Below are 11,414 nucleotides of genomic sequence, written 5' to 3' on the forward strand. Positions count from 1 at the left end.
AGGATCTTTGATATTGTTATTCTGTGACACAGTCACACATGAGGCCACCTTATTTCAAAATTGGGAATTTTATTGAGAAAAGACAGATCAATGCTCCCCATGTCATTGGTCTGGTCATTCAGAGGAGCATCCTTACAGAAAGAACATGGGTTTAAATCTCATCACAACAACGAGTGAAACTTAACTTCAATATGCCTGGAATTAAAATGCTGTATGCAGCAATGGTGACTGTCAAATCATCATTGATAGTCATAAAAGTTTGTGTGGTTCAATGATGTTCTTCAGGGAAGGAAATCTGCTTTCCTTACCAAGTCTGGCCTACATGGGATTCCAGATCTTCAGAAATGTAGTTGACTTTTAACTGCCTCAGAAATGGTCTAGCAAGCTAATCAGATCAACAGTAATTAGGAGTGGGCAACAAATGTTGGACTTTCCAGCAGTGCCCATGTCCCCTGAAAGAATTATTTTTTAAGTTTCTCAAATCCAAAAACTGAAATCCTTAAGCATCCTCTCAGCCAACTGATAGAATCCCTACAGTGCAGAAGCAGGTGATTCGGCCCATTGAGTCCACACCGACTGTCTGAAGTGCATCTCACCCAGACCCACCCCACCTATCCTGTAACCCTGCATTTCCTGTGGTTAGAAAACCTAGCCTGCACATCCATGGGCACTCTGAGTAATTTAGCATGGCCAATCCACCAATCGCACTGCAATCCACGAGAGGAAACTGGAGTACCCAGAGAAAACCCTCACAGACATGGGGCTAATGTGCAAATTCCACACAGACTGTTGCTGGAGCTTGGAATCAAATCCAGGTCCCTGGCTCTGTAAGGTAGCAGTGCTAACCACTGAGCCACCATGCCACCCAAATTCATAGCAACACAGATAGTTAAAACTGAAAGTTAATTCCACAGAACTTGCAGTTCCTATTGGTGGATCACTAAAGGCTCTCAGGCCTTCGTGAAATAAAGTGAGAGTCTTTATGTTTCAGAAGCCAGAAAGAATAAAGTGAACAACTCCTAGGGATTTCAATATAACTCCATTTTGAAAGGCTGTCATGAAACTTATGTGTTGTCAAATTCGCTTATAAAATTATGGTGGGAAACATCTGAGCATTAGATGATGAGGAGAATCTTTGAGGGATCTGTAAAACTGAGCAGCTTTTGGTAATGCACCCTTCAATGAGGCTAGAAGAGAACTGGTCGCACCAGAAGGATAACAGTTCTCTTGCCTTCAACTCATGCTCAGTACAAGGTCCAGCTTCCTTGCGGTATATTGGCTCTTTTAACTGAGTTGAATAAATTATGGAGAAGATAGCTCAATGTTTATTATCTTGTACCATTTGAATCCAAGTCGTTCACTTTTCCATGACCTCTGAAGTATTTTGAGTATGAGTGTTTGCATACCTGATTAGAGTTCCTTACCTAGTTGTGCCATTTTCTTGCAAATCTTCTGATTCCTTTAAAAGGCTGCAGCTCAAATAAACCTTGTGAGAATCTAAATAAGGCAAGCTGCTGAAGGAGGTCATCTGGAGGTCATTAAACTTTATATTTTTAAATTAAATTGTGGTCAACCCCGTCTTAGATTGGTCTTCTTCAGTATTATACTGATTAGGACAGTGTGTCAACCACATCCAGTCAATCTACACTGTACATAATTAAATCACACAATTAGAGGTGAAAGAGACAAGATCAGTATCCAGAACTGAAGTAGATAATACCAAGACTCTACCCTTGGCCTCGTCCCATAAATCTCCTGTTCAAATTACTGCAACAATATGTCAAGCGCATTAATTCTTTGAGAGATTTTTTGACCCTTCTGTATGAAGCTCAACGCTGTACATTTTGATCATCAACTATTAATGATCATTAATTTAAGTCAGTCTCATTTTACAATATTAATTAAAATAAAGCATTTCTGCAAAACTTAGTTACTTTAATTAACAGAATGTAGCAGGGTGTTTTGCATTGAAGATGACTTGGAGCACATAAAAGGCAATCTGCCAATATCTATTTTTAACTGCGTCACTGTCAAGAGTGTGGAACTAATAGTTAGGTTCAATGCTGGCCAGTACAAAGACCGTATTTAACTGCACACTCCAGGTGTTTTTTTTAAGAATACTGTCAATACAACTGGAAGAAGAGAATAGACAAGGAAAAGTCTTTATTTGTTCTGAGTATGCGAGGCATTTCTTGCCCCTCCCTAATTGTCCCTTTGAGCAAGTGTTGATGAGCCACCCACAAAGAAGTGGCTTGTTAGACAATTTCAGAGAGCTGTTACAAATCAGCCATATCACTGTGGGCCAGATGTGGTGAGGACAGCAGATTTCTTTCCTGAAGGACATTAGTGAACCATAAGGGTTTCTGCAACAGTTCAATAGTTCTCTGGTCATTAGGAATGAAATTAGAATTTTATTGCTGATTAATTAATTAATTAATTGACTTTAAATGCCCCTTGGCATAGATGGATTTAAAGTCTGGAAAATGAGTCCTGACTGATGGATTACTTGTCCAGTAATGTCATTTTGCAACCATTCCCAGTGATGAGGAGACATTTTATTTAATGGTGGCTCGAGGCAGTTTACCATGCAGTGGACAGCTCCAACCAGACTTGATGACTCTTTATTGTCTCTAATCTCAACTTGTCATTGAATGACAGAATAGTTGCAGGACAGAAGGAGGCCATTCAACTCATCATGTCTGTGACAGTTCTCTTTGGAGCTAATCACATTGTGCCACTCCCCCACCTTCTCACCTGAACTCTGCAATATTTTTCTTTTTGGATAACAATTAAATTCTTTCTTGAAAGCCTGGAATAAAACCTGCTTCCATCAAATATTCAGGCATTGTGCCCACATCCTAAGAGCTTGTTGCATGAAAGTTATTCCCCTTGTTGCTATTGCTTTTTTTTTAATCAATTACCTTAAAACTGTTCTCTTCTCAATTATTCTACTTCTTGAAACATTTTTCTCTCCCTTCTCTATTCAAATCCTCATGATTTTGAAATTCTCCAATGAATTTTTTTCAGCCTTCTAAAAGGAGAACAGTCTCCAATCTCTCAAATCTATCCTCATTATTGAAATCTGTCATCCCTGAAACTATTTTTCTAAATCTTCCCTGCACCCTATTGAATGCATTCATATGCTTCCTAAAGTGTGGTGCCCAAAACAGGATGCCAACACTGCATTTGAGGCTGAACTAGTGGTCATTACAAGTTTAACAAAACTTTCCTTTCTTTATACTCGATGCCACTATTAATAGGATGCTAGATACTTTATTCAGAGCTCTCTTAACAGGCTCACGACCTTCAAAAACTGATGCACATGTACATCCAGGTCCCTCTGCCCTCATACCCCCTTTTGGAATTGGACTTGTTACTTTATATTTTCTTCCCCATCCTTCTTCACAAAATAAATCACTTCATACTTCTGTGCATAAAATTTCATTTGTTAAATGTCTGCTCATTCCACCAATCTGCCTGTACCCTTTGGAAGTTCCAGTCTGTGGTCTTTACAGTTTACAAGCTTATGAATGAAATTTCTCAAACTGCCAGAATGGAATATTGAACTGACTTTAGCTGAATTATTTTTGCTGTGATGACAATCGATGTTTACCTTGCTGTAAACTATGATGAATACTCCAGTAGATGGCCAGGCACTGTTTCTCTTTCTTCATTGCTCGTTTGCACTGGCATTCGAACAGTGGGCTTTGCTGCAGTGCCACCATGGCAGCGATGCATTCGTTTTTGGCCTCAGGACCAAACAGCATGGCAGCCTTCCCCGCGAGGCACTGCCGTAGGGTCCGGTAGCGGCTGCTACAGCCAGGTTCAGCCGCACATAACTCGTTGGCCCGAACGCAGTCCACTCTCCAGGTACTTGGCAGGACAGGATCCCCAGCTGAACGCAGCACCTCATCTGCACATGGTGGCGGAGAAGAGGTGGGGGGTGGGAGGGAAAAGAGCAAATATTTTTTTACAAACAGGTGAGAAGTGCAATATGAATGCAATTTTAACGAGAAATGCACGCAGATAATGTCATTAATTCATTGGCGAGAAATATAGCCAGGTCATGTGTCATGAATTCACTGACTGGAATCATTTGTGTGATCCTGACGAGCGAATAAACTATTGATAGAAACCTTTTATATAACCTTAATTGGAAATATAACCAGGTAATATGCTATTTATCCACCGACAGGAGCCATTAATACAATCCTAACTGGAAATTAACCATGAAATGTGCCTCCAATCATTAATGTTTATGTGTACAGTTTTCATAAACACAATTAATATTTAAAAGATATATATATCATCTGATTTAGAAAAATCTATGCACACACCAACATTTAAGTCACCTGTAATTTGCAAAATGTATTTAATGCCTCGTAATAACGCTGAGCTATAATTCCAGATGATTATCAGCGTCCGCATGCGAAGACAAATGTCACTATCTCTTAATTGTATTAAATTTTCCCTGAATTTTGGGGATTTAGTTTCCGTTGTAGTAAGTTCTCTTTTAAAATGGACCTATTTGCCACTCTTTACTTGAATGCTGGTAAATATTGGAGCCTGTGTTCTCGTTGAGCATCTCGAGATTAGTTTTATCGTCCTTTCATGCACCACGCAATTCGTGACTCTCCCCACTCCCGGACCTACCCTCTCGCCATTTGCTTCTCCTGAACTCACGTTCCGGTTTAAGAGCCATGCCATGGAAAAACACGTCCCAGAAGCGCCCGAACTTTTACAGTCCATTCTTTTCAATTACTTTCAAATGTCTCTTCCTCCCTGGTCTCCTCCCAAGATCAAAGGGGGAAGAAACGAGTGGGAGCACTTAATAAAAATGCAGATGGTAGAAGTCCCAATATTACTGAACTGTCGGGACTCGCAGTTCCACCACAGCAGAATTCCGGCTTCGGAGTGAAACTGGATCTTGAACAGAAACGCAAGTCCTGGAGAAGGAAGCGGAGAGTGGGTGCGTTGGGAGTGGGAATAGGCCATAACCCGGGGTCGGTAGAGGAGAGAGGGCACAATTCGGACGGTCAGAGAGTGAGGAAGATTTGCAGCAACTCGGAGTAATCAGGAAGCAGGATCTGTACTAGGTAGCAAGCTGCATTTATGTTTTATATTTTTAATCTCCTTTTATTTTCCAAGTAATTTCATTTGGCAATGTCAGCATTTAATAGTGTAAAATATTTGAACTTGGAGGGTATAATATTTTAATATTTATTTATGTTTCCTTAAGAAGGAAAATCCTACAAAACCCATATACTTAATAAAGTCATGTTGTTTGACGCCTTGCTTTTTAGGAACATAACCACAGCTTTCAGTGAGTGGGGACTGACTATATTGGATCATTAAACAAGTTGATTGAATCAGTAGCATTCTCTTTTCAATACTGCACTAAGGTTTGATTAATTTTCCCTGGAGTTTGGAGTCGAGGAGAGGGGCTAAAGAAGTCGGACAAAACCCCATGCCTGTGTTCATTCCGTAAGGAAAACCAGGAGATTGGCACTCGGTCATTGCACTTATTGAACGAGTGAGTGCAAGTACGGTGGGCCGAATGGCCTTCAGTGATTACTCCGCATTCCGGAGTTCCCTTCTCTCCTTTCAAAGTCACTTCATTCTCAGAAGCTATTCAGCCTTGTCCGCTCTAAATTTTCACTTTGCTGCGCTATTGATGCAAAAGGAAATATCTTCACTGATCAGCAGCAGAGTTTTTGTGTGAGTTTCATCTCTTGTCATATGCAGACATACATTGTCTCTATCAATAACAATACAGCTGCTGAATACCCGATCGACTCCGCGGATAGATTCCGAAACCATAGCAGCACAGCGAGTGGGTTCGCCACGGCAAGCAAGCAATGGGATTCCGTTTCTGCGGTCAGAACGTTGCCTGTTCCAACAGGAGCAGATTGTAGCCACCTTTTCTCCCTTCCAGTCCATTTGTTTGCACTCATCCTTGTTTATCTCTCTGTTACTTTTCCCTCAATATTTAATCCAGCGGCTCCTGCCCGTGCACTTGCTCTCTCCCCGTCCGCATTTTGGGATCTTATTTTCATGACTCCACCTCCTTCCTTAGGACATCATTTTTCTTCCTCCAGACGTGTTTAGGTTTATGGTTTAATGCTCGCGTTACACTGAGCTCCACCATTCCTCTCTGCGCTGCTCCCGATTTCTGTCTCATTGTCTCCCTCCACCGTTCTCCCCTCATGATTATGAACATCACCTCTCCCAATGACATCTCCATACATTCTCACATAATTTACGACGCAGAAACAGACCGTTCGGCCCAACTGCTCCATTCTAGTCTTCATGCGTCATACCAGTCGCTTCTCACCCTCCGTAGTCAATCAGCGCAACCTTTTGCTCATTTTGATCCTGTGTTTGTCAAACTTCCACGTTCATATATCGTGCAACTTATTGTAAAGAGCCAAATTTATTGTTGCAATCACCCCGCTTTAATTGTTAGTATCGGCAATTTCCAGCGCAAATAGATAAAATGCTCAAACCTGGCACTTCTGATGAATAAATTCCTGCAGATCTTGCCCAGAGAAACAAAGATTCTTCAAAATGGTTAAAATTTGTCCCCAGCTATCGGTCTGGATGAAGCCGACATTCGCCCGCTTTGAAGCCCGTGATTGCATCTGGTACAACTTTTTAACCCTGCCTGGTTCGACGCTTACAGCCAGTAGAACAGAATGGAGATGGATCATTTGGCATTTTATCCTGTCCTGCTCTAACCGCCACCCCCTCCCCACCCTCCCTCTCTCTGTATCCACGTTCGTTAAAGCTTCCAGTCAACTATCTCTCGACTCTCCCTGTCACTGAAACTACATTTAATAAAGCGACTTTACCCTGGTCCCCAGCAAGTTGACTTTCTGTCGAAGCACCTGACACTTGGTCTCCGCGCCTTCCCAAATTTTCCAACAAGCAGAATATTGTTGAAATGGTCCACTCACCTATAAAAATCAGAAAGATGAAGAGGTTTACACAGATCATGGTAGATTCTCAGCAGATTTGGTGTTGATTTTTGGCGTGGTTTAACCTCTGGGTATGAGGACGATTTTAACTGAACTGAAAACAGACATCAGTCTCTCAGTCCACTGATGATGCTCCTTGGATTCCACATCGAAATGACCGTGCAGCCATCTCCCACCTCACACTCCCCAAACAACACGCATAACATTCACATTGGAGGAGTTACTATCACTATGACTCGGAGAAACAAGATTGATTTTATTGTTTTAGTATCAGCCCCTGGAAAAAGAGGTCGGTCCAGTTCGCAGCGCCAACTAAATCCACCGGCTCCCCACACGGCTCCTCACTTCCAACAGCCTTCTCAAATAGTGTCTCCTACTGTACAATCCTCTTAAAGCAGACACTTTCGCCAGTCCAGTCTTGCAATTTCTGTTGGGCTTGCTTCCAGGGTCTGGTCCAAATGGAATTAAAATGCCTTCATTGCCAACTTTGGTCTCCTGTCCTCTCTTAATTTGATATATGTAATTCGTTCAAATCTCCCCCTGCTCTGAGAGCTGGGGAGAGACGTCTCCTTTAAGAGGGCTTCTGGCGATCACAGAAATAGAAATGATAACTTGGTTTATAGATCTTTGCTGAGAATGAGAGCATCGATTCTCTTTCCCACCGGAGCCTGACTCCGATTTCAAACGCTGTTGCAATTAACTTAATGAAAATCCTCGCATTGTTTTCCACCTCCTGTGCAGTGAGATCTGGAGCAAAAACTTGACTCGTGGACCGAGCAGGCAGGAGACAAAATTCGGATTTACAATACCGCTTCGCCTCTGTCCCAGTAAATCGCTGTACGCACAGAGAGAAGGATGAGCTCCCTCCGAACACTGGGCGATGGGATACAGCAAGAACTCGAGAAAATGGGGAACAGTTTCTTCCCCGAGACTGTTCCTTTTGGAACGGGAGGAGAGCTGACAGAGGTCTGAGGGAACCTGGAGAACAAAGACGAGAGAAGCAGCTGGCGTCAGAACGAACGCAAGCGAGAGGCTTGGACTGAACGTGTGTGTGTGCGAGACGGAGAGCTCGGCTTTGCCTCTGAATTGAAATTGGAGCGTCGGGAATGTACTATACAACGCTGCAGCATGATACTTTGTCCCTTCCCCTCTTCAAATCACCGGCGCTATTTTATGGAATTTTATTGTGGTTTATTCCATTTTGCATGTATCCCTTCTCCAGGTCGTTTTTGTTTTGTTTCGTTTAACTCTTTCCCTTTATTCTTTATTTTCTAAGAATAAATTCCGAAAGTCCTTCCAGTCCCCATTCACCTGCGGTGTTACCCGGTGTCCCAAGAGGCTTGTCAAAGCAAATTCTCAGTGTCCTTGGCCGCATTCTCGCCCCTTGTGTCCCAATGCAGGACTGGAGGAACGCTGCACTGACGGAGCATATTATATCCTGGCCCACCTGACCTTGTGAATGTAAAATTTGCCACTGCACCATTGAAAGGAGACCAACAACAATTGGCACTTACGTTGCACCTTTAATGAAACGAAAAGTCCCTTTGCAGAGTAGGAAAGCAGAAAAGTTCTCCCCAGTGTCCCAGACCAATATTTATCCTTTAAGCAATTAATGCATTGCTGTTTGCGAGCTTCTTCTGTGCACAAATTGATTGCTGCGTGTCGTGTAGTACAGCAGTGACTGTATTTTAATGATATGCCCACAATATAAGACAGTCACCACGAAATCCAGTAGGTTATTCATAAAAGACCTCTTCACACGAAAAGTGATGGGAATGTGTAAGTTGTTACTACAGGGAGTGTTTAAAATTAATTGTACAAATGCATTTAACAGAAAGTTAGACAAGAAAATGACAGACAAGGGAGTAGAGGGTTACCATGATCGATTTATCTGTGGAAAGATGGGATAAGGCTTGAGTAGATCATTAACACTGGAATGATCTGCTTCTGTGCTGCACATCGAATTTGATTACTGGGTGTGAAGTGTTTTTCAGGACAACCTGAGGTTATGAAGGTTGCACTATAAATGTGAGTCTTTTACTCTTCTTTTTGTTTCCCTCCAACTGGCCATGGAGTTCAGCTGGTAACTCCAGCAGAGAAAGCATCTCAACAAATTAACTGGATAATTCTAGAGAATGAATGAAACATGGCTGGTAATTATTTAGTAATGGGACTGAACACTGGCCTGAGAGTGACCTCTAGTGTACAATTTGCATATACGATCAGTCCAGGGATTCCACAAGGCATAATCACAGATGTAAGTGAGTCAAGTCATGCTGTCAGACCTAGCCAGCCTAAGAATCGTTCTTTCCTTGAAGGGTTAGAAATGATTCAATATTTACAGGATGTAAGAGTGGGAGAGATTGCTGGCCAACCATGAGATGGAGAAAACATTGGAGCCTCTACCGTCATGAGCTGTAACTGCATGCAATTGTGTGCTGCCACTGCAGATCAGACTCCCTGCGTGAATTGCAACACAATAGCACTTGTTGTGCTAACGGTGTGGTCAACTGCTGAGAAAGAGAAGGAGCCTTCCCATTGCAGCCTGAGAGGAAGAGTGAAGGATTTTGGATTAAGCCTTCCATCTCCATTCCAGGTCAAGCTGCACAGACCTTGAACCAGGACTTAACCAGATCTTTATACTCAATGTCTAACATCTCATTTTTGAATTGCCACAAAAATAGATCTGTGTCAAAGTCTAATTTATTTATTACTAATTTAGCTCATCACTATCAGAAGTGATTATTGATTGAAAACCCCTTGAGGTTTCTGTGAATTGAGTAACAATCACTGTTTCATCAGTTGGATTGCATATTTTTCTTTATGTATCAACGTAGAATGACAACTACACAAATAATGTCATTTTGTGTGTTTCTAATTGCAACCGGTATTCAAAGAAGGAGCTTAAATTTATCCTCATCCCTTTTCGTCAGGGACTGTGAAGTTAGTAAACTATTGGCTTACACTGTGATATAATTCTGAGTCTGTTGGATGGGGGAGTGTGTATGGGTGAGACGAGAGAGTTTTGTGTTTTTGAGTGTGAGTTATGTATTCTTGTGTGCACACATCGCATTGTATGTTGGGTGTGTCTTCATATAGGGTTGTTTTTCTGGAGGATACTATAGATGCAGGCACACGAACTGTTGAGTTTGAGTGATGCGGGTTAGTAAGTGTAGAGTTTTGTGTGTGCGCGCATGCATTGATTTGCTTCGATCAAATACCCATTGTATTTATGGTGGGAATGTCAACAATGATATAATGAAATCTTTGTACCATGTGTCTGCTGTCACTCCGTTTGACTGCACATTTACACTCATTAGCACTTGTTCACTCACACTCACTTAGGCACACACAGCAACAGCCATATTCGCACACACAAAGTCACAGAAATGTTTAAAGACACGTACAAATAGACACATGCACTGTTAAATGGATTCGAGCCAGATGACGTACAGGAGCAGACGTGGGTCCTTTGTTGATAGATTTATTCAAGAATGCCGCTTTACATGTCTCTGCCTCCTACCTATCAACACAGAGTCCCTGCGGTGATTTTTAAAAAATGCATTCAAGATATTTTTTCCAGACAAATCCATCCACCGAATAAAAGTAGTCACACAGATGCTGGAAGCTTGAAATAAAAACTGAAAATGCTGGAGAAAGTCAGCAGATCTGGCAGCATCTTTGGTGAGAAGAAAAGATTTAACTATTTACTTGTGACTTTTCTTAAAAACTGGTGGAGCTGTGAAAAATGATGGGCTTTATGCTTTGAAAAAGGGGCGAGGAGGAGCAAATGGAACAGATGGTGGGGAGTTTTAGAGCAAAAGGCAAAGTGGGTGGTAATGGTAGTAGAGGAGAGACAAAGAGTAGGTGGTATAAGTAGAAAATAGTGAGCTTTGTTGAGAGTGGTGAAAGGGGGAAAGTTGGGCTAATCAGGCTCCTTGTGGAACTCAGTGTTGAATCCTGAAGTCTGTAAAATGCTCATTGCCCTCTATCTGTTTATGCTGAACCTTAACAATACAATTCACAGAATATTAATGTGCATGATTTGGAACATGGATTGAATACTAAGCTTTGACTTCACCTTTCACTTACCCAAGTTACAAAAATACTAAGTTATTAGCCTCTCTGCTCCTATGATGCTGCTTGGCCTGCTGTGTTCATCCAGCCCTGCAAGTTATTATCATGTCCTTTTACCTTGCATAGTAGTAACCATGGTTTGAAGCTGGCTCCTTGCTGAGTGCCATGGACAGTCACGTGCTGGCCCACTGAAACATGGCAACCCAAGTAACTGAAATCTCTGGAAATGAGTGGGTTTGGAATGCATGACAGATATTCCTACTGACAGGCAACCAATTATCGATCATAACGAAAAAGAATATATTCTTGATAGACCCTTACCACATATGGGGGAAGACAATTGGGCAAAATTACACCGTA

The 11,414-nt window shown here is 41.9% G+C and overlaps 1 protein-coding gene across 3 annotated transcripts in view; it reads right to left on the bottom strand.

Annotated features, from left to right (window-relative positions):
- The window catches only part of LOC109923544 (GDNF family receptor alpha-2-like), a 274,157-nt gene extending 266,112 nt beyond the window's left edge, over window positions 1-8,045 (bottom strand). The window contains exons 1-2 of one of the 3 annotated variants that reach the window (XM_048618662.1): window positions 6,957-8,045; window positions 3,614-3,913 (exon numbers count right to left, since the gene is read on the bottom strand). In XM_048618662.1, the coding sequence (XP_048474619.1) occupies window positions 3,614-3,913; window positions 6,957-6,996 (340 nt within the window). In that variant the 5' untranslated portion in view covers window positions 6,997-8,045. Of the gene's footprint in view, window positions 1-3,613; window positions 3,914-4,653; window positions 4,773-6,506; window positions 6,623-6,956 lie in introns of those variants that run through there. The other 2 variants (XM_048618664.1, XM_048618661.1) reach the window with 2 other exon arrangements.
- Window positions 8,046-11,414: the final 3,369 nt, after the last annotated feature.

This window comes from Rhincodon typus, chromosome 40 (genome assembly GCF_021869965.1).
Source record: "Rhincodon typus isolate 14 chromosome 40, sRhiTyp1.1, whole genome shotgun sequence".
Classification (NCBI taxonomy): Eukaryota; Metazoa; Chordata; class Chondrichthyes; order Orectolobiformes; family Rhincodontidae; genus Rhincodon; species Rhincodon typus.